Source organism: Wyeomyia smithii, chromosome 3 (assembly GCF_029784165.1).
Source record: "Wyeomyia smithii strain HCP4-BCI-WySm-NY-G18 chromosome 3, ASM2978416v1, whole genome shotgun sequence".
Classification (NCBI taxonomy): Eukaryota; Metazoa; Arthropoda; class Insecta; order Diptera; family Culicidae; genus Wyeomyia; species Wyeomyia smithii.
The window spans coordinates 237,368,451-237,396,321 of NC_073696.1; the positions used below are offsets into that span (position 1 = coordinate 237,368,451).

At 40.6% G+C, this 27,871-nt stretch overlaps 1 protein-coding gene across 1 annotated transcript; it reads left to right on the forward strand.

Moving 5' to 3' along the window:
* The first annotated feature begins 113 nt into the window (after positions 1–113).
* On the forward strand, positions 114–27,871 carry LOC129730801 (septin-1). The gene is made up of 4 exons (XM_055690376.1): positions 114–647; positions 25,565–26,016; positions 26,081–26,446; positions 26,507–27,871. Exons 1-4 carry the CDS (start codon positions 624–626, stop codon positions 26,739–26,741), a joined length of 1,077 nt encoding a protein of 358 aa, XP_055546351.1. The 5' UTR covers positions 114–623; the 3' UTR covers positions 26,742–27,871.

Consider the following 27,871-nt stretch of genomic DNA (forward strand, 5'->3'; position numbering starts at 1 on the left):
ACCTTGCCAATGTAAGTCATTGCTTGTATTAGGATTGGTACCGCACATATCGCGGCGAAATTTCGCCCTCGCGTGCTGCCATCAAAGCCCCAACTCAACAGAAGCAGTCCAACGTTGATCGTCCTTCACTCTTGTTGTGCGTCGCGGTGTTCCTGCTTTAACTTTTCCGTTCCATCCGTAGTGTGAGTGTGTGTGGTGAGATAAAGAAAACCGGAGAAAGAGTAAAAGGTCGGTCCGGCTGCGGTTATTATTCCCAATTTTCCCTATTAAATCTATCTGATTCGGGTAATTAGTGTAAATTCGATAAACAACGTGTTTTTATCTGTTAAGCAATTAAGGTACGTGGAAAGTGCGAACGCAGAAAAACTCGTTTACGCCAGCAGAAGCTTGAATGCTGTAAAAATCGATTCAGTTGCTTCGCCGAGACATAATTCACTACCGCCGCTGTTGTTGCTGCCGCTGCCACTGCTGCCGCCGCCGCCGATGATTTGCTGACAATCGCAATCTTCCACCGGGACAGTGTTTAATTCATTTGCTGCTTCTGCTGTCACGGCCAGTGAAAATCGCGGCTTGCGATCGTTGAAAACCTGGAAAGTCTACGGAAGATAGCCAGCAACGACAAAATGTCGACAGACTCCGGAAAGAATGTGAGTTATTTTTATCAATGGATGTTTGTTCGATAACGGGTCCCCGTGGTGCGGGTAGGAAGGGAAAGATGAACTTGAATAAACGCGGAGATACTGCGTGAGCATTCGAAGCGTTTCAATGAATCGCTTGTCCGGAAGAAATCCAGATTAGCCGCGAGCGCAAGTGCCTACTGCTATGTGCTGTGTTTTGCTCTGGGGTGGGGCTCGAGAACGAATTATGAGAGTATACGACGCTGCACCGCAGTGGTCGGCGTGAGTCATTTCGGTTTTTATCGAATTCAACATAATTGAGATTTTGCTTATTTTTCACGTGATTCGCAGAAAATGATTTGTTTTTTCCCAAAAATTGTTTTGTTTAAAATTATTGTACAGAACAAAAATAGATATATGGTGTTATGCTAACCTTTGCAATTTATATTTTAAAAATTAAGTTCACACAATTAGTGGAATGTTCGGATAACGTAAAAGACCTTTGAACTAGACTCTCAGAACTAAAAGCTTCTAATCAGTTCAAACGTTTTTTTACCAAGTGAAGTCTCAAATAAGCCTTTGAAAATATTGATCACACATTCCTATAGAAAATGCTTGGTAAATTTAAATTTCAAACACAATTGATGGATTGTGTGAAATCCTTGTACAACAAGGTTACTTCTGATGCTGACGAATGGATTTTTAACGCTAGAAATAAAAATACTCCTTTCGGTGCAACAAAAATACACTAAGATCGCTTTTTACGCGGTTTTTTACGTGGCTTTTTTTACGCGAATTTCGGAATTCACGCGTTTTTTTTACGCGGTTACCGGAATTTACGCGGTTTTTTTACGCGGATTCCGGAATTTACGCGTTTTTTTTGCGCGGCACGTGTCCCCCGCGTAAAAAGCGACTTTAGTGTACTCACTCAGTATGATTTTTTTCGTGCTTCATATCGAGCCTTCGATGAGAAACGAACACGCTAGCTTCTACTGTATTCTTTTTCACAACATATACCGATGGAACGGATAAATTTCCAAAATTAAATTTTAAGGCTTGTTGAGCCATACAATGTCTACAAAAAATCCGGAGGTCGGTAAACTTACAGCTTTAGATGTAGTTATTGTTATGTGTTGGTCAAGGATCAAAGAATAGAATTACTCGAAGCTTACCACGAGTATAAATTTTTAATTACCGAAAAATGCACGCGAAATTTTAATTGGGTTTTTAATACATTTATACTATCCTAGGGGCTAGAGTGGCTAGAGACCTACAAAATGTAGATCACAATACAGGGGGTTAACGTTTGATCGACAGGGAATTGAACTGTAAAGCACTATTTCTGAAAACATTTTATATTCACGCATCAAACAACAACATTCATTATGTTCAATAGATTCGGATACAAATTTTATTATGATATTCAAATATCACATGTTTAAATTCTGAGTATTTCCTTTAAAGGTACTTTTTATAGTGAACTTCTTTCTACAGCAGGTGTTTTGCATCCAATATGGCGAGTATCACGTCATTATATTTCTATACAAACTTCTCCTTCGACCTACATTCGGATGCGGCCGGCGCTGGTATAGCCTGATATGAAGATTAAGGTCATCAGTTTTTACACATTGATAAATGAATGTTAATTCCAAGCATTATCCGCTGGTTCTCTGTGTAATTACAGCTGATCTGGCAATAACGGAGTAGCAACCGTGGGCGGTCAGTCATGCTCATGAACTTCTACAGCAGATGTTTTGGAATAACTTCTCCCTTAGATAGCTTCGCCAACTTGTAACGCTTTTTAAAGCTGTCACTCGACACGCACGGGTTTCCTAGATGTTTCATCCCAGATTTTCTGGAAAACCACTCAAACAGCCTCATGTTGGAGATCTGGAGATCAGAGGCGTCTCGTACACCTGTTCAACCTGTTCATAGGACAGGTAGACAATCTCAGAAAAAAAGTGATTTTTTCACATTTGAGAGTGGATGAAAAATCATCGGAGTAATTTATTTGTAATTTCAATGTTATCCCGAACATCCTTATTTTATTTTCAACATAGTGGAAATTTATGCACCGTGAAGAATGTAACCTGATGGGCTACACTTCAGATTACGCCCTACAACTCACACGCAACGCAACCCACACGCAATAATAAATACCGTTTGTTCAGACCTTTCACCTGAACTAACCGTTGTCAACACTTCTCTGCACCTTCAAGTGTGGCAGGGTAGACGCAGTCCGCTATGCTCACCACTACTAATGCGACACCTCGCGTAAAAATAACATTTTTGGTTCAAACTTTCTGCTGAACAAAACCGATGTCAACGAGAGAAAACATTCATTACACACCACCTCTCTTCAGTGTCTGGTAATCTGTTTCGTTATGCCTTTCTGTTTCTTCTCTCGACGTCATTAAAATTTGAGAGAGACCACGTGGCCGCGAGAGTTCGCAGATCCATCTTCAGAGCTTTCGTAGTGCAAATGAAAAACGAGCAAATTCATTCATTATTTCTGTCAATGTGGTGGAATTCTTCCGTCGATGTATAGTTTCATTCAAACCTCTACACCCATTGTGTTCATTCGAAAACTTGAACCTCGCATAGTCCGCATAGTATACGTTTGTCTTCTTACGCGCTGCTTTCATTTAGTTTAAAATTTCAACATCGTCAAAGGAAACGCTTTCGCATTGAACAAAGATAGGTTTTTTACTCATGGCAAATAGATCATAAACATAATTTTAATTATCGTTGGACAAAACCTGAATGATACTGACATTGCATATCACAACGCCATCCGTCGAGCGAACTTTTCTAGTTCTTCGACGGATCCAGAGTTATTTACGACTAAAACGGATCATTGAGAATTATGATGTGATAAATGTGGATAAAGTTTTCCTCTATGAAATGATGCAGATATCATTATTCTACGAGAAAATTATCGGGAAACTCGCGGTCATAATAGACCGTAGAATTTCTTTGCCATACAGATAAATGTAGAGAGATAAAAATGTAGAGAGTTAAAAGTTTTCGAAACTGTTATCACGATACTGTTGTTTCAGTGTTGCAAATGTTGATTGAACAGGTAGCCCACTTGGTCACGCGTCGCCTCTGCTGGAGATATTGGCGGCATGTTCCCAGAAAACCCGTCCAATTGCCCCACCTCAGTCTTGAACTAGGTACGCAGTATGCGAGGGTTCACCGTCTTGCTGGAGCACATAGTGATCATCTTGAAGTGTTTTTTAAGACTTGTGACAATTTTTGCCCAAACATCCGTTTTTTAATGAACAGCATTGACTTTGACGCCTTTTTCGATGGAAACCAAGGGAACCTTACCTCACTTGCAAACTGCATCCCAAACCATAACTAAAGCTGCATTCTAGAATTGAGGAACACTTCATTGGGACCCCGGAATATTGTCTCTTGTTGGTGCCCATAATCGATCAGGACAAATAGTTTCTCATCAGAAAAAAATGATCTTGTGACCAGCTCTATCGAGTGTTTCTCTTGAGAGGACTCGAAAACGCTGTGAACTTTACGCTTCTTTTAGGCCTCACATCCAATGTTAGTTGTCAACATTGGACAGATCCAATAGAGACAAGTTTTCGAACGTTGCCTTTTTCGCCGGATGTGTTCAAGACAACCAACACCATTCGTATTTGTGAGTGCATACACAGAATAAGGACTCTCCCTAATACTTTCATATAATGTCTGTCTCAAATGAATTACGTCAATAACAGTAATGACCGTCTTCTTGATTTAGTTCTCACTAACTCCGATACCCTGTGTGAGCTTTCTGAGGCAGATGAGTCGTTAGTAGCTCTCGACTCCAATCACCCAGCGCTAGGTATAACGGTACATCAGATGGCGCCTGTTCAATTCGAGGATTGTCCAACTGAACCAAGTTTAGATTTCCGCAGAGCTTTAATCATGCTAGAGCTGACTTCGAAAACCTGAGCGCTACTATCTCTTAAATCGATTGGCAGTTCTTGGAAAGCGTCCCTTCTCTTGGTGATGCCATAGTTTATTTTATCAACGCCATCAAAAATGCATTAGTTAATTGTGTCCCTTCTCGCCAACCGGTATCAACGCCTCCTTGGTCTTCCACTCGCTTGCGGCATTTGATGCGACAGCGATCTTCGGCATTGCGCAAATATTCCAGAATGCGAAACACTTTGACGAAACAAGCATTTAATCATGCTAGTAATTCCTACCGGATCTGTAATCGCTTTTTTTCTAAACGGTATACTATTCGGATGCAGAGTTCTCTTAGGCGAAACCCTCGGCTCTTTTGGTCGTTTGTTAACAGCAAAAGGAAAGGAGTAGGCGTCACGGTAACACGACATTTGAGAGTGCGAATTATTTGCTCAACACTTTCGGCAGATTTTCCGCAGATATAGACTTAGCTGTAAATAGTATCCCCAGTGATGTCATTGACTTCAGCTCATTTCTGATAACCAACCAGCAAGTGGAAGCAGCAATTGATAAAATGTGTTTTTCGTTTGCTCCTGAGCCCGATGGCATTTCTTACTGCGTTCTGAAAAACTGTAAAGCTGAATTTATACACCCGCTAAGATTATTGTTAAACTTGTCGCTTAGACAATGTGTTTTCCCCACCAGTTAAAAGTTGTCAGTGATGTTCCCCGTGCACAAAAAAGGTGACAAAGGCGATGTACAAAACTACAGAGGTATAACTTCTCTTTGCGCTTGTTCGAAAGTGTTTGAGATAATCATTTATGATACTCTCTTCGCTAGCTGAAAAAAGTACATCTCGATAGATCAACACGGTTTCTATCCAAAACGCTCTACTGCTTCCAATCTTGTTCAATTTACCACTACATGCCTACAAAATATATCCGAAGGTGCACAAATCGATGCGGTTTATACGGACTTGAAAGCAGCATTTGATCGCGTTGACCCCAAAATCTTGCTTGCCAAGATGGACAAATTAGGAGCAGCTTCAGCTATCGTACAATGGTTAAGGTCCTATTTAGTAGATAGAACGTTATGCGTTAGGATTGGATCAAAGCAATCTGCAAGTTTCTCGAATTCACCGGGCGTCCCGCAAGGCATTGATTTGGAACCACTGCTTTTTTCGTTATATATACAGGGTGACAAAAAAGTCCGGTCACACAGGAAAATCTCAATATTTCAAAGAATAAGAAGAAAATCTGAATCTGGCTTCCATAGCTTTATTCAGTAACTCATAAAGATACTTCACAGACGATATCTCGGAATTACACCACCTTTCTCTGATCGGACCAGCTTCAGACGTCTCGGAAAGTCGTCGCAAGCGGCGCGCACGTGCTCCATCGGCATCTCGTCCCAGATTTTCGTGATAACTCGCTTGAATTACTCCATAGATTTACATCCACATTTACACACTCCAAACTCGATCATTTTGGCGATTGACTGTTTGCTCCAAAACGAACAGCTTCTCGTCCGAAAAAATAATCTCGTCATCTGCGCGCCAACCGAGCAACTCCCGCGACCGTTGGTACCTCTTGTCCTTTGTAGCTTTGGTAACCCCATGAACCACCTGTTTTTTGTACGGTGTAAGTTTTAAATCCTTGCGCAGAAGCAGGCGGATTGATACTCGGTTCATTTTAAGGTTCCTGGCCAGCTTCCGTGCAGATTGGGTGGGATTCCGGCGAATCCGGTCTCGTATAATCTTTTTCAGGTACCGATTTACGGTCCGGTACACGAATTTCCGGTTGATTCCGAGCGGTTTAAGGTGTTTGAATATGTGTCCGGGTTTGTACCCTTTCACATATTCAGCGATAACAGCTGCTCTTAACTCTGCCATGGCTCACAACTCTATGTAAACAAACTGCACAGAAACGGAACTCTGCCACTTTGGGCAGCAAAGTTAACCCTTTCATTTGACATATAGATGGCGCCAGAGAGATGCAACGTGTAGGCTACAGGCGACCCCAAAAAAGTGTGACCGGACTTTTTTGTCACCGTGTAAATGACGCATCGTTAGTACTACCAGAAAATTGCCGCATGTTTTTCGCGGATGATGTTAAACTGGTAGAGATCATACGGAACATCACAGACTGTGAAGAGCTCCAGCGACTAGTCGACATTTTTCACGACTGGTATTCTAACAACTTACTAACAGTTAGTATTCATGAATGTTGTGTGATCTCATTCAATAGAAAAAATGACCCAATACTGTACAGATATAGCATGTCTGGTCAAACTTTGACTAGAGTTACAGGTACGAGATTTAGGTGTTACACGCTATCGTTTAAACCGCACTATAATGAAATTATATTGAAGGCAAATCGGCAACTTGGATTTATCTTCAAGATAGCATCGGAATTTCGTGGACCACTGTATCTTCGTTCGCTGTTCTACTCTCTGGTACGATCAGTTCTGGAAACTAATTGTGTAGTGTGGTGTCCTTACAACGCAAACTGGATTGCAAGAATAGAATCCGTGCAGCGGAAATTTGTACGCTATGTCTTACGTTTTCTCCCGTGGCGAGATCCGCAACAGTTACCAGCGTATGCTGATCGCTGCCAATTTCTAGGTATGGAAACACTGCAGCAAAGACGGTTCGAGGCACGACTGTATTTATTTTCAAAATTTTAACTGGTGGAACTGATGCCCCGAGAATTTTGCAGCAGCTAAATGTGTATGCTCCGGAAAGGCCACTAAGACAAAGGAATTTTCTATCTCTCTGCCACATCGCAATGTATTATATGGGCAACACGACCCCATACGCTCTATGTCAACCATCTTCAACGACGTAGCAGCACTATTTGACTTCAACATGTCGACAACAATATTCAGGCGACTCCTCCGTCGAGGATAATCCTAAGTGCTTTGTTTGTTAATATTTGTATTAGCCGTAAGATATTTTATCATTACGACCACCAATGTGTCAAATGATATTAAGATTACCAATGTGTCAAGGAACGGGAAAGACAAATACTCTAAGGTCGCTTTTTACGCGGATTCCGGAGTTTACACGATTTTTTTTACGCGGTTTGCTTTTACCGCGTAAAAAGCGACTTTAGTGCACTAGAAAACTTGTCGATTGAATTTGTCGCGAAGAGGTACAGGACGAAGTTCCTTGAATATATGCGACCGCAAGTTGTTCCACCACATAATCTCCTGGATCGTATGGGATAAGGCCATATATTCGGCTCCACAAGAGGACAACGCGGCTGTTTTTTAATGTTCCACGATATGGCTCCTTGTAGCCTTAAAACATGTCCCGTTGTTCATATCTGGTTATTTGGATGTCCTCCCTAACAGGCATCGCTATAGCCAACTAGTTCAGTGGATCCTCGTTTGGAGTACGGACCCCAATTTCTTCGCTTTGTTCCTTTTAAATAGCAAACTGTTTCTATGGCTTCCTGATATTGGCGACCTGGACTGGAAGCTTGTTGATCGAGCCATAGTTTTCATCTGGTTTTGAGTTCTGTAGTATTCCGAATACCCAAAGAGAATTTGGTTTCTCCGAGATACTTCATTTTAAACTGCTGGCTCAAGTATATCTTGAACTTTGGTTTCGAATCTCGATCGTTGGTGAAGTTCAGAAAATCAACAACAACAAGACCATGCCTCGCATTATTGTGCATGCATTGTGCTTTCTCCACCAAATGTTCGGTTCATACGTTCCGCAACACCATTTTGCACAGGCCTATACTAAGTCACTGTTGACGTACTCTGTCTCATTATCAGTACGCAAAATCTTCAATTTCTTTCCATTTTGTCTCTCAGTTCTAGCTTAGAACTTAAAGAATGCGCCCAGAGCTTGTTTTTTCTGCTCGAGAAAGTACACGTTCACCTTCTTGCTAAAGTAGCGACTTCCTTCAAACGATGGCACCTCAAAAGGGCCACACAAATCGGAGTGCACCAGCTCGAACTTAGTGTTACTTCGCTTTTGAATTCCTGAAAGGAAACGAAATTGTGCCCGTTTACCGTTGATACGAATCGCAATCAAAGAGGGCTTCATTCTTGAAATCCACAATACACGTGGACAGACTTTTAACGATTTTGAACACCCCCCCCCCTTCCAATTTTTTCCACGCTGCTTTCGTGTTTGCTGCATCTAGGCATCTAGGCATACTAGGCAAATCGTGGCCAAAGTCTGCTACGTTACACTCTCGGGAACGCCTCTGCCATCACCGTCAACTGCAGATCAGTTTCCTTCGCGGATCAAAATCATCCGCATCACAAAAGACCACGTCAAATAATTCTTTCTTCCTCGCAGCTTTTGCTTACTCGTTTTCAGTTTCAGTGTCTCTTCCGTTGGCATTCCCGGCTGCAAAGCTGCGCAGTATTTGAATTTTCACCCATAAACATTTTTGCTTTAAATTGAAATTTAATGTCTTGACAATAATTTTACAATTTCTTAAAATCACTGAGATTCAAAAAATGGGATTCCCGTTTCTGAACCTCTCTTACTCTGGGCCCATAACTACTAATAAAGTACAAATGAACACGTCCATCTTAAGTGATGGATAAGAGTGGAATGAATATTTATTGGAATTTTCTGATGTCAAAGCCTCGGATTGTTCGCGATTACCGTCATCTTCAACCAGGGGCGACTCGTGGCTTTTGAATCTGCTACAAATTTTGAAAACCGCAATTTGAGGAAGTAATCACAATCATGTCCGCATTCACGCAAGTCATTCTAGTCGTTACTATTTGAAAGTGAAACTAAAAACCAATAAAATATTGATATAGATTTGCGTCTGAAATATATTTTTTGCCTGGCGTCCCCGTGTGCAATGCACAGATTGCACCTATGGACAAGTCGCCCCTGTCTTCAACAGCTCTACTATAGATAGTATGTTAAGCACCCCCCTCAATGAAAATGATACAGTGCAAAAAGCAACGTTAAGGTTAGAAATTCATTATATTAGCTGGAGCATGAAGTTAAAGACTGGGAGTTTATTTTGTTATCAAAGGAGCATGCGAGAAATTCGATAAAATAAGAGACAATTTGTAAAAGATTTGAAGAATTGCTAGAAAATAAGCCTAGTTTCAAGAAATGGAAAAAAATGGCAATTTATTACTTGAAAAATCTTAACCAGGGCCAGAAATGAGAAGAAAATAAAATTTTTATTTAAAGTACTGTAACGAAACTTCGTGAGGTAACCGATTTGGATTAACTTTTTTTTGTTATATTGATAATGCATATGAGTTAGGTTTGTCGTCATAGATTTCATTTTGATATGACTTGCATCTGGTTTGCCTTACACATTTTGTGATACGGTGCCAGCCCACTGCAGTCTATAATTTATCAGCTTGATATTTCTGGCATGTTGGTATGCCTAGAAAAGTTATAGTTATAGGTTCATGTTTCTATGTCACACTCCTTACCCCAACTTCCTGTTGAGTATTGAATGCAGAATCCTACGTTCTAAGTCCGTATGTGCTCGTCGATCGGTCTCTTATCGACCAATATTCATAGAACATTACCGGCGGAATCAATAAACACCTTCCAATGCAATGTTGAACAACACATCTGATTCAAATCGTCCCGAACTGGACTGAAATTACGGCCGCAATACTGACGTTAGACGTGAATCCGTCAAGGGTGGCACGAGTTAGTTTAACCAAATTTGTTGGAAAACCGAGTTCGAGCATAATTTGCTTTAACTCGTTGCGTCTAACTTAATCGTACGCTACCTTGAAGTCTCCAGGCGGCAATCGGTAAAACGGTCCCAAAACCGTCGTGTATTCGCTCTCCGGGAGCTTCGTAGCCGCAAGGTTACAGAGTCCGCTTTGACAAGCGGGTAGCCGTGGGTTCGAATCTTAGTAGATCGGGATCATTCGATGTCAACCCGGCCGTAGAAACTACGCAATGAATTGACACAAACTTCAGTAAAACATTCCTTACAGGAGTAAAATTGGCGACAATACAGTTGCCACTGCCCGTTAATCCCAAAAACGCTGGCGGCAATTTTCTTTTCTTTTAATGATAAAATTGAGAAACATCATAGCTATTGGGTGCTAAAGCTATACCAGTTTTTATATATCATTTGAAAAAGCCGCGCTTTCTGAGCAAAACGTGATTTTAAAAAAATGTTTATCGTTTTCCTACGATTTTTAAATGAAGATTAAAAAAACTGCTCGAAAGGTCTTAAATGACATTTCGCCCTTAACGGTATATGGGAGAACTGTCATTTAAGACCTTTCGAGCAGTTTTTTATTCTTCATTTAAAAATCGAAAAAAAACGATAATCATTTCTTAAAAATCACGTTTTGCTCAGAAAATTGCACTCTTTCAGCTGATATATAAAAATCAGAAAACTGTGTAAAATTTTAGGACTTAACTGAAAAGTAACAGTTAGAGTACATTTATTTTGCATGGAGTAGATCGAGATAAGGGGTTATACAATAGGCTGTCCCAAAAAAATCGATGTTTAAAATGTCATGGGGCTCAGCCCTACATTGAAAAACAATGTTATTTGTAGCATTTTTATAGAACATATCGACTTTCGAAAAAAATGTTTTCAATTCGCCCAAACGTGATTTATGAAAAAATGACTTTTTCAAGCTACTTTCCATATTTTTTTATTTTTGTAACATTGTTTTTGAATATTTTTCATGGTTTAGTTCAGCATCACAATCAATTATTTGACTCATAGAGCCCATTGAACATCGCAGGAAAGTGTTTTTTCCCATAAATTTTAGATAAAACCCTTCAAAACACATATAAAATTTTGTTTTTATCAAGAACTAGAATTTTTACTTCAAAGCGGGATTCAAGACGAAAATTCACATAAAAAATGATCCTGGATATCTTACCGAGGGGCTGAGATATTAGCGTTTTTACATGTGATGAAAAAAACTGCACATTCTATCACAGTAGGTTCTAAATAGATAGTTTTTGGTAAAAAATTTACCAATTTGTTGAATTTTCAACAAAATAAAACAGGATTTCCTGGAAATGCTTTTACATCGCGGTTCATTCTCATAAAAATGATTCCCAAATCCATATTATACATTTCTAGCAGTCTAGCAGTATTGTTAAATACCCCTATAAGTCTTTGGTTAAGTAAAATTTTGAAACAATATTCTTTGTGCAGCGAAAAAAAATTATTTTGTTGACGGCAATATAGTTGCAACTGCCTTATAAAGGGTTAAGCATGGGTTTACTCTCAGGCCCCTATCAATACTTCCTTCACGTTGAATTCTACCGTGAACCGTGACCAATACAATGCCAGTTAGTTGAAATCTATCCAGGGAATTGTAATTGGCGATAATATTGGCCGAAGGCAGCGAGGCTAGTGAGAGTAAAAAAGAAGGCATACACACAAACACGAATTACAATAATCATGTCACTTATTCTCAATAGTGATGTTGTTGCTAGTCGAAGTTCGGAATACAGCAAACACAAAAGATCAACAACGTTTAGCCGCAGTGATGAGTCCATACAGGAAAAAAACCGTCGTGGATCGCTTTTCCCGAAAGCTCTAGACAAATAACCTCTTAGTCGACGGATCCACAGCTTGTCCAATTTCACTCCTATCATGTCTGAAAAAAACATTTCGTCGCATTCAAATTTCTGTGATTTTAATGAAATCAGCAATTCCAAGTCAACATTTTCTATTTCTCAGAACCTCCAAAATAGTGATAAATTGACATGTGTTTTTATGCAAACACACTAGAACATATTGATAACACCACCAGTCATCAGCTTACAACGTTAGTTACTCCTCATGTGATAACATTTCTCTATCGCAACAAGACATCACTATCGCCCTTTTCAATTTATTTATGGCTTCGAATACGAACCGCTGCACGCTGTGTCGAACAGCCTGTATACGCGTTCAATAAAACAAAAAAAAAAAGTTCATTGTACCTACCTTTCATGTATGCTTCATCGTAGTTCCAATAGTTAATGTGGAAATTAGGCTTACTTAATTTTATGCAGCTCTCGACAAACTCTACTCGTCATGCTAAACCCGCCAGTTTCGCCAGCAACCAGATTTGAATTGCAATTGCCTAAAAGGCAAAACGACCGCGCTCGGGCAAATGGAACCATTGATTCTGCCTCCGCCCCCAAGAGGGGTGGCGGTGGGTAGAGAAAGCCGAATTGCTTGTGGCGTAAACCGCGCGTGAATATGCGCGAAACTGCGATTGTGGCCACTGTGGCTTGGCTGTGGGCACATGCATGTATGTCGCAAGCGGTCCGAGCGCACGGTCAATAAAAGGCGAAATTGATATTAATTGCCGCGCTGCGCTTGGCCTCGTGCCATCGAATGCATTACCTTTTTTTTGGATGCGTCGACTAAATTATGGTTATCGCGATGCGCTGCAGGAAGGCCTAGCATTTTTGCTTACGCTGGCGCGTTCGTAGGATTTTGTTTACGCTCATGAATTAGAGCAACATTCTTAGTCGCCTAGATTTCCTAGAACAGCGCGTGCATTTTTGCCGTGTTTACACAAAGGGCTACCAGCCGTCGTAATCAGTGGATTTGTTTTCTGTTGACGGTTTATTTTTCCTTGTTCGGGCTCGACTGAATGCACTTTCATTCATTTAGAACAGGCGTCTCGTTGAACGATGATGCACACAGCACGCGGTTGGTTTGTTTATTATGCGTATATTTACCGCGCTTGTTGGGTCCCGGGGATGGGACGAGAATTAGCCTCTCTATCATTTAGTACGTTAGATTCCAACTCGAGACGATGTTGCACCAAACTAGACTCTTGTTCTGCTATGATGAATGGCTAGACAGTTGGAGCAAATTGCTTGTATCGTTGGTGATCTGTCCCCGGATGTTACCCAGAACAAAACACAAACATTTTAAACAGTGAGTCTGAAAAGTGTTTCAATTAATTTACGATTTAATTGTGTTATTGTTTAAACCTCAAAATTGTATCGCTTGATTGCAAAAGGTAGAATGTTGCCCCATCACGTACCTTTCGGCAGCCCTATCAATTATTTCATAGAGAATAGACTTAACTTCAAACTAGATCAGTCACGGGTAGTCGGTACTGCACGCAAAGAAGACCGACCATGATTCGCGTAAATTGAAGCCTAGTTTATTAGCTAGCAATGGTGAATGTGGCTCCTTCTTCCCGCGGCGGTTCGGTTCCGCTCGGTTAGATCTAGTGGAATGGAGCCGTCGTTGGGGTAGTAAACTCACACTGCGATTTTTCGGCACTAATTTTCGCGTCAACTTTTCGTAGCTGTTCCGTATTGCGCAAGCAGACACGCGTTCGGTGTTACGAAAACAGCAACATGATTGGATCAACTCAATCAAATTCCTATTTTTGGATTTTTTAACTTTTTTGTGACTAACGACTGAGGCAATCCACGCGACTTCGCAAATCGATTCTGATCGATCGTTTCCGATTTCGCTGAAACATTTCACAGTTGTTACTTTTTGATACAAGAATCATTTCATGATATCAGTATGATTCAGTTCAGTGCAGACTCGAGACTGCTGTTTCGAAAGGGCCTATCCAAAGTGGTGACGGATGGATAAAAAGTTCCATATCAGGAATACGGCTTTTTTGATTAAAATGGTGTCTTTAACAAAGTTGGAGGTAATAAAATTGCGCTTCTGAAATAAAATATATACACTGTAAATTTTTTTTTTCCTGTGCCAAATTTTCCAAATTCTCACAGAAAAATTAATATCTCAAAAAGAAAGTCTATTGCATTGAAGATGACAATATGTTCTTCTACCTGTCAAAATTTGGTGATGGTAAAATGAAAAACAAAAAACTATGAACGTATTTTGGCTTTGCACTCTGAACTTTTTCTTCGAGTGTTTTTTCTAGCTACACGCAAAAGTTAGAGTGTGCGTAACCAGATCATTTATGAGCTTTTTAAGCGCATTTAATGATCTAGTGTGGAACCAGTACAACGCATGTGCGTTGGGCACATAGGCGTAACTGCGGCGGGGCTAGAGGGGGGCTTCAGCCCCCTCTAGAAAGTGTTTAGCTCCCCCTAGAATTTTCCAGAGAATGATTGTATTCAATATAAATACATTCCATACTACTTGTCAAAGCATCAAATTCAACACAAATTGAGATGTCGTCATTCATTGGCTGAGAACTAGTTCTGCACCCAGGATCGTTTCTCAAGCCTAGCTCTCTTACTCATCTTACCAGTCATACAAGAGCTGTAGTAACTCGTGCTGTATCAAGAAGTTGTCGCCATTTTACTCGGTTTTGGGCTGTGTTTCACCAGTTCCTGCGCCCCTTAATTTCTGGTGCCGGTAAGGTTTGCTGAAGAGAAGTGATTTCACAGGGTTGTCGTCCGGCATCCTTACGACGTGACCGGCCCACCGCAAGCTATTGTCTTTCGCCAGGTGCGCAATGGGGTTCTCTCCAAGCAGCGCTTGTAGCTAATGGTTCATGCGCTGTAGCCGTTATCCGTCGTCCGTTTGTACTCCACCGTAGGTAGTCCACAGCACCTTCCATTCGAAAACACCAATAGGACTTTCGTAGAGGACTACCGGTTATATCAGGGTTTTGTAGTTTTTTGTATTGAAGTAGTCATGTCCGATCAGCACTGTGATTGGTGCGTACGTATGTAATGTCTGTGAAGAACCGGCCGTCGATGAGAACGTGGTCAATTGTTTTGCTGTACGTTGGTTGAGGAAAGAAGGGACTTTGGACTGCCAGCCCGTGGGAAGCTGCGAAGTTGGTGCATAGCTGGCCGTTGTCGTTCGTCACGGTGTACAGGCTGTGCGGGCCTATCACATGGCTTATATACATCTTTCCTTCCGTTCATGTCCCCAATGACGATCTTGGTGTCGCTACGCGAGCAGCTATCGTAAAGTTTCTCCAGCTGTACGTAGAACGTTTCTTTTTCTGCATCAGGTCTTCCTTCGTGAGGGCAGTGCACATTTGGAACAGTGTAGTTGTAGAACCAGCCTTTTATTCTCAACAAACACAACCTGTCGCTGATTGCCTGCCACTTCATCATACGACTCTGCATCCTGCACAGCACTATAAAACCGCTACCAAGCTAATTGGTTGTGCCACCGCTTTGGTGGTACTGTCACAAATCCACCGTACCTTCTCTCCTTTCAGGCAAAGCTCCTGGAGCGCAACGATGTCGAACTGGCGGGATTCTAGCTGATCCAGCGGAATCCAGTCGACATCCGGGGCGTTGAGCGATCTACTGTTACATGTACCGAGCTTCTAATCGTCGTCCCTATTTCGTCGGCTGGTTAATTGCCTATTGTTCCGGTTCGTTTTGAATTCTTGATTCTTCGTAGTATGTTTATTTTAATATGCTGCCTTACTAGGGCTGCGATGCCTAGTCTCGCGACGGGGTTGCCGCCATAGGTGTAGCTGGCGAGACACCGCATTTCATAATTCAGCCGTTCGGTCCGGATCAGTCGCTATTGAGCCGCCCCTAGCCTGTGGGGTTGAGACAAGCTGCTCTCTAAGGAGAACAACTACCCCTTTCCTGTCAGCATACGACCAAGTTCCCACCGGTTCACCGGTTTTCCCTTGGTTTCTCGTATCACAGTCGGTAACACGTGGAGATAGGAATAGGGCATTATGCCTTGAACCACACTGTGGTCTATTTTATTCCAGCTAGTACGGGTGTGCTGTTAAAAAGCACTGCCCAGCCATTTACCAAACCTGGTTCTCCTCAATATCAAATCAGTGTTGCTGAAAGAGGTTGGCGTTGACGCTGTGTTCAAGATATTCAGTACATCTTCGGAGATTCTATCCCGAAGTGATTTTTTCTGCTGTTACGACACTATTTTAAGCGTTATTAAATAAACATATTAAAACTCCTTTTTCCGTTTTTTTTAAATTACATACATGAAAACTAGCCCCCCTAGAAATTTTTATAAGTTGCGCCCATGGTTGGGCATAACGCATTTGATGCTCCAGCGTATTTTGAATGTAGGTATTTGACAGCTCCGAACCACTTCGCTAAGAACGATTTCATCGGCGTTGGTATCGTCATAACGATTTGTAGTGGTATTAGTAACGTTTTTCAGGAGCCTGCTCTAGTTGATGCAGTGTATACAGCATTGGTTGCTGATAATTAAGGTTTATTGATATATAACCTGATCGATTCATTTTCAAGAACCAGATCATTTTAAAACAACATTGAAGCAATAACAATAAGAGGAGACATTAGATATGTTAAATTTGGTATTTAACTATGATGTTACTGCATCTTCTGCCACCGCGCACATCCACCGAGTGTGAGGCCTACCACGGAGTCGACGGCCTCTTTCTGGTTCTCTGCTGAAGATAGTTTTGGATAGGCCCACTGAAGCCTGCCACGCTGTATTACCTTCACGATATCAGCATGTTTGTATACTTGGTACAACTCGTGATTCATGCGCCTGCGCCACATTATCTTTCCAAACAAGGCTGCTAGAGTTGAATGATGTCGGCAGCTGCTCGCGGCACGTTGATTGTGTCTCTGTTTTCAGACGAAAACTCCAGGATCACCACAACCAACCAAATGATCGGACATAGACAGCCCTTTTTTGATAATGCTCGCGACAAACTGGCTGTTCAAAGGCTCCTGAATGTTTCCTGGGTGATAGTGTGGGAATGGTTTCCAACTACAAGAATGCATCATTACGGTGTCCCAAAAAATCGAAAAAGTCAAGGTCTTCAACCCCAGATCGAAAAATAATGTTATTTATAGCATTTTCGTAGAACCTTTAGGCTTTCTAAAAAACTTTTTACAGGTTGCCCAAACGGAATTTATGAAAAAATAACATTTTTAAGCTGAAAACCATTTTATTCACTTTTTGCAGTTCTGTTCGATTCCCACATTTTTCCGTATATTTTTTGTCGTGGGACACGTCTTACTTTATCAGGGTTATATGCTGTGGAAAGTGTAACGAATATTGGATCTCTTGAAATGCATACTATGTTTTACCCCTGAACGGATTACAAACGGTAATGTATTGATCAAAAGGTAAAGGTTCAAACCTATGGTATAAGCATTTTTTCGCGATGGTAAATTAAGAAAAAGTTGATTTGAAAATCATTGATCTCAGTTTAGTTCTGCAGCTTCCAACCAATCACAAGCTTGCATCCCCTTCGCTTGTTTTCTGCTTCCTGTTGGCTCACATAAATAGAGCAAGTACGAAAATCAAACACTCATTCTGCTTTGTGGGACTGCGCCTTGCGATGTGTACTTCTCGATGGTGTACTTCTCGATGGTCGCACACTAGCGGTAACAGATGCTATGTCATTTTCAAACACCAATAACTTGATCGACAGCTGAAACATCGCCCAAAACTTTGTTGTAATATTTGGAATATCATTGCAATACTAAACTTGTTAAAACTGCGTACACTCAACCAATCACAAACTCTTCGTAGCTGTGACGAGCAGTCTGTGCGAGCAGGTAGAGCGTTGCGATGTGTACTTCTGACTAGCTAGACCGCATCACATTTTGTAGCGGTAACAGATGTCATGTAATGTCATCCTTTTCAAATGTTTTTTGACTTTTTGCCCGGGTTTTGAACACCAATAATTGGTGTTTTGGAAGAAATTGAATTTCTTGAAGTATTATGCACAGCATTATCAAGTTGCGATGGGCATTACTATTGCGCATCTGTCGCGGATTCTGATTACAGTTTCAATTTGATAAACCATTCATAGCTTTGTTACGTGGCCTGATGAACTTCTATTCTTAATAGAGTGTTGTGAATTTTTTAAACGGATTCAGTATTGTTAGCAGAACTTGCTGAATATATCGGTTTGAAATCGGATTAGTTTCGTATATACCGCTGGTTATGCTCAGTATCATCGAATTGTGGTGAATCACACTACTGCAACAGCTTCAAATCACAGTTGCAGTTTAACAATAACTATTCATTATAGCCTTGGAAACGGCCGATTGATGCAATAGCAAATTTAATTCAGTTATCGCATACATGCGTCATGGTCAGATCGCGTACGATATCCGCACTGACAATTATATAACTAATGAGTTTGATGAATAATAATTTACGTGGTTCCACGTCTACCATGCGGCCATGTCTTGGATACCACCCTTTATTTTTTAAATTTTTGTGGGGCTATTTTTGAATATTTTCATTGGTTTAAATACTCGTCATTAAAATGTTTGCTTGAATGTCATAAATCATGCTTTGCAGTAAAAATTTGACTTTTTCATATGTGTTTTGAAGCGTTTTATCTAAACATTGAAGGAAAATCACTTTTTTGCGATGTTTTATAGGCTCTTTAAATTTGAATTAAATCATGCAAAATATTCAAAAATAACCCTGCAGAATTAAAAAATATACTGAAAAATTTGTGATTCGAACAAAATTGCAAAAAGTGCCAAAAATTTAGCCTGAAAAATTCATTTTTTCATAAATCACATTAGAGAAATCTGTAAACATTTTTTAGAAAGTCGAAATGTTCTTAGAAAATACTATAAACAATATTGAGAAGCAGGGAAAGCATTCGCGAAGCCATTTAAATTTTTTAGCTGCACATTTGTTGACTGCCTCCGTGATAAACCCTTCAACGCGAGGGATTCCGACAAAAATCGTTGTAATCCTCAATTACAACGATTAGCTCACTTTATAGTCAGTAAGATAGGTGTAAGATTAGATAAAGGTTTAATTTTAAAATCCTCTTTTTTTTCTTGACAAGTAGGTTTACAAATTTCCTACAATTACATTCACTTAACTGCGGAAGCAATTACAATCTTTTAATGAAATAAAACTTAAAATACTTAACTTAATAGTGTTGATATGTCACCCTTTGTGGCAGAACACACAATAAAAAATTCTGGATAAATATTAGTAAATGATTAATTCATCACAAACATCCCCCCCTATTAAAAAAAATACTACAAGGTATACAGCCCTAGGGGTTGTATGAAATGGTGACGTAGGACTAAATGTATATATTATGTGCTGCGATAAACTATTCATAGGCAACACTACCGTTTATATTTGATGGTCGTTATCGTGAAACTAACGATGCATGAATACATGAAAATTTTACACTAGTAGTAGTTGCGAAAATTCTCATAACTCTTATCTTCAAGCATCTATAGTTCTGAAAAGAACCGATTTCTTAATCTTCAGTATGAAATTCGTGCTACAGAACGCTGATGATCGCACCATCGGTAGCATTGAATATTTTGCTTGACCGCGCATAAAGTATTAAGTTTGCTCTCCGCTGTGCCCTCCAGTAAATGTGCCAGCAAAATATTCTACAACGCAGTGCCTGGAAGATGACTCGTATGCAGCTCTCGTTTCTCAATGTCGCGTACCTCTAACAGCTATACTCTACTCGCTATTGTGTGACAAACTAGACTAAAGCTGAATTTTCTACACGCAGTTTTTTGTATCGAGTTCAGCGTAGATTTTTGCCATTAGGGCGTGGCCACGCAGCTTAGAGAAAGAGAAAAAAACCAAAACACCTTCTGATACTACTGAGTGATTTTCATTTTCTACCTACGACCGAATTCTGACACAACACTATATTGCTCCCACACAGCCGCCGTTCAGTCTGTTTGCGATGAATCGTCAGCAAGCGATATCGTTTTAATTCTCGGTGATTACAATCTTCCCCAGCTTCAATGGAATTTTGATGATGATATCAATGGATGCATAACAGTTAACGCCTCTAGCGAGCAAGAACTCGCTTTTTGTGAATCCATTTCTACATGCGGGTTGGTGCAATTGAATTCTTTTTCGAACACAAATGGTAGAACGCTCGATCTAGCATTCACGAGTTCCCCGGTAGATTTTGAAATTTCGCCACCCGTGCTTCCGCTCTTACCAATCGACCTTCACCATCCACCGTTTGAGTTGCAAGTTGATGTGCGTAGTTCGACGCATGTTGAACTCGGAAACAGCCAGCCAGATTTACTCGATTTTGACTTTAGGAGCTGTGACTTCAGCTCTCTTAATGCTGAATTTTCAACTGTTAACTGGGTACAGCTGATTGAAGGTCTAACTGTCGACAACGCTGTTCTTTCGTTCTACGGCAAGCTGTTTGAAATACTCAATTCGAAGGTGTCACGGCGTCGTCGCGCTGTTCGTGGAGCCATTAGGAAACCATGGTGGAATGCCGAGCTCAGGAATATGCGCAACAAACTGCGCAAGGCGCGGAAACGATTTTTTCTTAATAAATCCAATGAGCACCGTGAATTACTTCGCCTTGCAGAAACAGCCTATAAGGAACTAGTTACGACATGCTATCGAGCCTATTTAAATAAACTACAGTCGAACCTGAAGCATAATCCTACTGAGTTTTTGAAATTCGTTAAAGAGCAAAAAGCTAGTAATCTCGTCCCGGACGGTGTGTTTTACGGAGAAGCCACTGCCAACACACACGAAGAAGCCGCAAATCTTTTTTCGTGCTTCTTTGAAAGCGTGTTTAACACTGTGCCGCCCCAGCTCCATCCTAATTGTTTCCAGCACGTACTTTCCCACGACATTCGTCTACCGTTTTTCCATTTCTCTCGTGAGGATGTATTCATAGCGCTTACTAAGCTTGATGAATCGAAAGGGGCTGGAACTGATGGATTAGCTCCTATAGTATTGAAAAAGTGCGCCGAGTCGCTAGTTGGTCCGGTAACATTGTTGTTTAATCGATCGCTGGAAGAACAAACTTTCCCGACTTTATGGAAGACGGCCAAAATGATACCCGTTCACAAATCAGGGAGCACACGAAAAGTTGAAAACTACCGCGGAATATCTATTCTCTGCTGTCTAGGGAAGCTTCTGGAATCTCTGATGCATGAGGTCATGCTATCCGCAGTTAAATCGATAATATCGAACGATCAGCACGGTTTCGTCCCGCGTCGCTCTACAACAACTAACTTGCTATGTTACACCAGCGTATTATTTCGGGAAATTGAATGTCGAAATCAAGTGGACTCGGTATACATCGACTTCTCAAAAGCATTCGATACCGTTCCGCACACCTTCGCAATTGAGAAGCTGAGGCATATGGGCTTCCTCGATTGGATATCCGACTGGTTAATGTCGTACTTGACCGGTAGAAGCGCATTCGTCCAGGTGAACTCTACACGCTCTAGAAAGTTCGACATCCCGTCTGGAGTTCCACAGGGTAGTGTACTGGGACCGCTGATTTTCGTGCTTTTCATTAACGACTTGTGTCAACGAATTTCTTCTGCAAAGCTGCTTTTCGCCGATGACCTGAAAATTTTCCGAATAATTAAGTCCATGTTGGATTGTATTTGCTTGCAAAAAGACATCGATATACTTTCACGTTGGTGCAAAGAGAACGGGATGCGTGTGAACATCAACAAATGCAAGGTGATCACTTTCAGTCGCTGTCATAATTTGATTAGTCATCAGTACAACATCGACACAACTCCACTGGACCGTGTGCAGTCTATCCGTGACTTGGGCGTCATTATCGATTCTAAGCTCCGCTTCAACCAACACATCTCCGCCATTACCGCTAAAGCTTTTTCGATCCTCGGATTCATTCGCCGCAATGCTTCACAGTTTACTGACGTGTACGCGCTTAAGGCACTATACTGTGCTTTAGTACGCAGTGTTCTGGAGTACGCTGCTCCCATATGGGCCCCGTACCATACCTCTCAAGTTATTCGCATTGAGCGAGTTCAAAAATGTTTTTTACGTTTTGCTCTTCGTCACCTACCGTGGAATGACCCTGTACATCTGCCCGACTACTCGCAACGATGTCGTTTGATTGACCTGGAATTGCTGTCAACAAGACGAATAAATCTTCAACGATTGTTTGTTTTCGACGTCCTAACGAACAATATTGACTGCTCAGACCTTCTCCTGCTAATTCAAATAAATGTTCCTCAGCGCCGGTTGCGATACTGGACAATGATCTCCATACCCGGGCACAGGACAAGCTATGGTTATAACAATCCGCTCAGTTCAGTTTTAAAAATAGAATTAAAAATATAGCATAAGACAAACCAGTCTGTACGATATGATCGAAGACGATGAACAAATAAATAAATAAACAAATAAATAAGCATCAAAAGAAAGTTTTTGCTTTCCCGATGCGAAAATCACTCTGGTTCTTAGGTTACCTAATTTTCATTACTAATATTTGACTAATAACGGTGTTCGAGTGGGCACAAAGAAACAATCAAACCGGAAAATAACTCAATTTAGCAGTGAACATTCTTGAAATGAGGGTTATATCTTGCTGTGATAAACTATTCATAGGCAATACTACCGTTTATCTTTGGTGCGCCCTGGTCGTTATTGTAAAAATGATTATTGAGAAATAGATGAACAGTTCACACTAGTAGTAGTTGTGAAAATTCTCATAACTCTTATCTCCAAACATTTATAGTTCTGAAAAAACTGATTTTATAATCTTCAGCTCGAAATGTGTGCTACAGAACGCTGATGATCGCACCACCACCGGTAGCATTGAATATTTTTTCGGCCGCGCATAAAATTTGCTCTCCGCTGTGCCCTCCAGTAGCTGTGCCAGCAAAATATCCTGCAGCGTACGATGGTAACTGTTGCTGCCTATACAAAATAAAGGTAACATGCTCCGCAGTGCCTGGAAGATGACTCGTATGCAGCTCTCGTTTCTCTATGTCGCGTACCTCTAACAGCTATACTCCATTCGCTGTTGTGTGACAAACTAGACTGAAACTGAATTTTCTACACGCAGTCTTTTGTATCGAGTTCAGCGTAGATTTTCGCCATTAGGGCGTGGCCACGCAGCTTAGAGAAAGACAAACGGAACAAATCACTTTGTTGAGTCAAAATATGTGGCAGTGGAATTTATTCCGTCCATGTTATTGTTATCCGTGCTCGAGAAGCAAGCCAATGGCGAGGGAAATGTATGGGAAAGCTTGACCTTGGAACTTTTCACCTTTTTTCACCATTAAGCAGTAAAGCAACAATATTAAACATTATTATAAACAATTGTTACACATTTTATCTATCCACCGACATATAAAGGACTAAGATGCATTAAGTCGTTAGCTTGCTATAATCGTTTGAAATCTGACGCAACATTTGCCAGTTTCATTTTCAATTTTACAAAATGTAATCTAGTATAGAAAACAAAGACGTAGTCCTACGTCAAAAAAAAAAAAAAAAACGCGAGGGATAGCGTCTTTTTCACAGTTAGCGTTGAACAGACAAAATCATCTCAATTTGATTCGGACAATGATGATGTTCTGAGAGAACCTGCGACATCGTTAAAAAGATGCGGTTTAAAATTTCTTCCTAAAGGAACGTTGCGTGTACTTGTAGCTCGTCAAAATGTGTAGGATCTAATTTTGACACTCTTCTTTCGCATGGGTATTGTTGCCATTGTCCTTTAACCGGGTTTTCGGGGATAATTTTTTTTCGAATTTTCAGTGCAGAATTTGATGATCAATTTTATCATCAAAATTTTCAAAAGAGATGAAGCTCAAAGTAAAAAAACGTGCCATATCTGAGCGATTGCCATCTTTTAGGCTGTTAGGAAGACAATGAGGATTTTAATACCTCTCTATCCGTTATAGAGGATATTGAATCACTTATATAATAATATAGAAACAGAACATGAAATTGTTGTTTTCACAAATTAATTATCAAGTATAAATTATCGGAAATATGTATATCCCAGCTATAATCAGCCAGCAATAGCCTGAACCTTTCAATGAAAGTGAACACATAATGAACCAAGCACTAGCAGAGGAAAAAGCGCCAAAGAAATAGACATGATGCTACTAACAACACTACATTGGGAAGTTGTCAAAATTGAACGAAATGAAGCTGCCGCTAGTTTGGGGAAATACCTAGTTTATGTTTGCCTCATCTACAAGAAAAATAAGCGGCTCGCCAGCTACAATCATTTTGCCATAACGCTCGTTACGTCGGATTCAAAACACTTTACCAGATTATATTATGTCAATTTTTTGTGCCAGTCATAATATTCAATGCCAACATAGGTATTAAAAAGAAACGTATCCAAAATGCAAGCTTACTCGACCAGATCAAACTGGTATTGCAGAGACGAGTACAACAAGAGGTGGTATGGCTAGCGTTGGTACGTTTTGTATAAAGTTAAAATTAGCAGGTCAATTATGTTTTTGCAACCATTGTCTCAGAATCATTGACCTTTTCATCAGGTTTGTTAGCAAATTAGTAAACTTTTCTACAAAATGCTGGAATTATTAATCTTCTGGGAACAACATTCTTTATTTAATTTTGTTTTAAAAATTGATTTTCTAGGTACCTATTTTTGCGGTTTTTAGAGTTATTCAACCATAATAAAACGAGTTCATGTCACTTTGTGCCAATGAATACAACAATCTTGAATGATAAAATTAAATTAAATATTTTTTTCTTCAAAAGTTCGGTTACTTTTTGGCCTTTTTGAATCCGTACGCTTAAGTAGCTTTACCCCCAGAAACGTAAGTAAATCCCTGACCCTCACGTCTTGTTTTTTACGTTTTTTACCCATTTCTCCAACGTACGCAACTAACGGGGATGAGGGGAGAGCGATTTGTTGTTACAAAAGAGAAACCCGCAAGTACGATTTCGTATGCATAGTTGCAACTCTCCGACCGTAAGCTGTGAACTGCCGGCAGCCAGTTGCCAGTGGCTTGTTTGGGGCATCGACTTTTCGACGCGCTTAAATTTAGGTTTGATAAGTTCGCGTACTGTGCACGCCTATTAAGGGTACACGCGGTACGATTAGTACGCTCTCCATTATCGGCAAATTTCACTTTGCAGCTTTATTGTCGTGCAACCCGTTAGCGAAACCGTACAGTTAGTATCAGTTAATGATTTCTCGGGCCGAACAGGTGTGCATTCAGTAAGTAGTTGTATTATGTGCAATTTGCTGCAGTTGAGCTGATCGTACGCGTAGTCACGAATTTCTCGTCAGACGAAGGTGTTGGCAATTTTCAGCAATTATCAGGGATATACAAAAGTTTTGCAGCACTTTGGTGCGTCATATTTTGCTTAGAGTAGTTTTGATTTTTGCATAACAATAGTATAATATTTGTTTATTATTTTTCCTTCCGCTTTTTGCAGTTTTCCAACGTAGAAACACCCGGTTACGTGGGTTTTGCCAATCTTCCGAATCAAGTGCATCGGAAATCCGTCAAGAAGGGCTTTGAGTTCACGCTGATGGTGGTTGGCGAATCTGGACTCGGCAAGTCAACCCTCGTCAACAGCCTGTTTTTGAGCGATCTTTATCCGGAGCGCGTTGTGCCGGATGCCGTCGAGAAACAGCATCAAACGGTAAAGTTGGATGCGTCCACCGTTGAGATCGAGGAACGCGGTGTTAAGCTACGATTGACGGTTGTGGACACACCAGGGTTCGGAGATGCGATCGATAACAGCGACAGTTTCAGTGCCATTTTGGAGTACATCGACGAGCAGTACGAACGTTTCCTGCGGGATGAAAGTGGTCTGAACCGAAGGAACATTGTTGACAACAGGATACACTGCTGTTTCTATTTCATCTCACCATTTGGTCATGGGTAAGATTCTGCAATGAGCTGTCGAAAAGTTTGATGGAATATTTCATTTTGCTGTTTATTTTAGACTTAAACCGCTAGACATTGAGTTTATGAAGAAGCTGCATTGCAAAGTAAACATCGTACCCGTTATCGCGAAGGCGGATGTATTGACCAAGAAGGAAATCCAGCGCCTCAAGTGCCGAATTCTGCAAGAAATCGAAGACAATGGGATCAAAATCTATCCACTGCCAGATTGTGATAGTGATGAAGATGAAGACTACAAGGAGCAGGTGCGGCAGCTGAAGGAAGCGGTACCGTTTGCCGTGTGTGGCTCGACTACCCTGCTGGAGGTGAAAGGGCGCAAAGTGAGAGGTCGATTATATCCTTGGGGTGTTGTGGAAGTTGAAAATCCCGAACACTGCGATTTCATCAAACTTCGGACTATGTTAATGTAAGAGCTTTAATTTACTGGTTTCGTACAAACTGTTTGATTTTCTGTTTATACTTACAGCACCCACATGCAGGACCTGCAGGAGGTAACACAAGAAGTACACTACGAAAATTACCGCTCGGAGCGATTAGCAAAATCCGTGCGCAAGAACATAACCCCTATTATCAAGGACGAGAACGGCACAGGGGAAATACACGCCGATAAAGATCGAATTCTGCGGGAAAAGGAAGAGGAAATTCGACGCATGCAAGAAAAGTTGGCCCAGATGCAGGCCAAGTTTCAGGCACAGAAATAAAATTCACCATGGGCAAAGTGACAATGGATTCGTGAAATTTTAATCTAGTTAGATGAGTAGTTTCGCACTGCAGGCTGGTAGAAAATCAAATAACAGTTCGGGGGTTTTATCGTAGCCCTTGTGGAAGCGAATCATTACCATCACCTTGTAATCACTTGCGAAATTGTTCATTGTGAAGCTACCGCACGACTGCCCACCACACAGGTCAAAAGTGCACAAATTACAAAACCGAAAGCAGATTACCATTTTTGCAATTGATTGTCTTTTTTGAGCAACTTGAAGCATGCCACAAAGTAACTGCTACACTACTAAATGCCGTTCAGATATTATAGGTGAAATAAATTTTCCAAAACTAATGTGCACTGCAAGAAGAGAGTATACTAGTACAAAAATCACACCGCTGGCCGCAAGCAGCAAACTCGTCATCCTATCGACTCATATCTTTCCAATCTAAAATTTGGCAGCAGCTTGAAAAGCTAACAAACATAGTCAAGTTCTGAGTGCCATGTCGAAAATTGTTTCTGTTGAACCCGAATTAGAATCTCTGCGTTTACTGCAATTGAATGACAAGTCAGATTAACAAATAATCAATCTTATTCCGCATCCTGGGATTATCGCACATTACTTCGTTCGGTGTCAATCTTTGTGTGTTTCTATCGTCATGTTTCGGTTCGTATATATTTACCATCAGAGCAATAATAAACAAAGTGAAAGTTATATTTTTCGATAGCTTTTTATCGATTCTAAAAACTAAATACTAGGAGTAGCGTAAGCTTTAGCATCATTTTTGGGACACACGCCTAAAAATGGCTTCTCCCGCGCAAAACCTACAACATTTCACAGTAAATACTGCATCCATTAGTTGTTAGTGGTACTTAAGCGAAATCACTCGAATGCGTTTCGGTTTTTCGGTTTGATTCGTTTTCACAGTTGAAAAAAATAAATAAATATCAGATCAGCCAAGGAATCATATATTACGTATTAAGATAATAACTGATAAGCAGAGGGCGAATTTGCCGGGTACGAACGGAAGTTCAGAGCAGAGAAACAGTATATATATTTGGTTTTATTCTTTATTATAACTATTTTACTACTCAACGAATTATAGGTTTATAATAACGATCAATTTA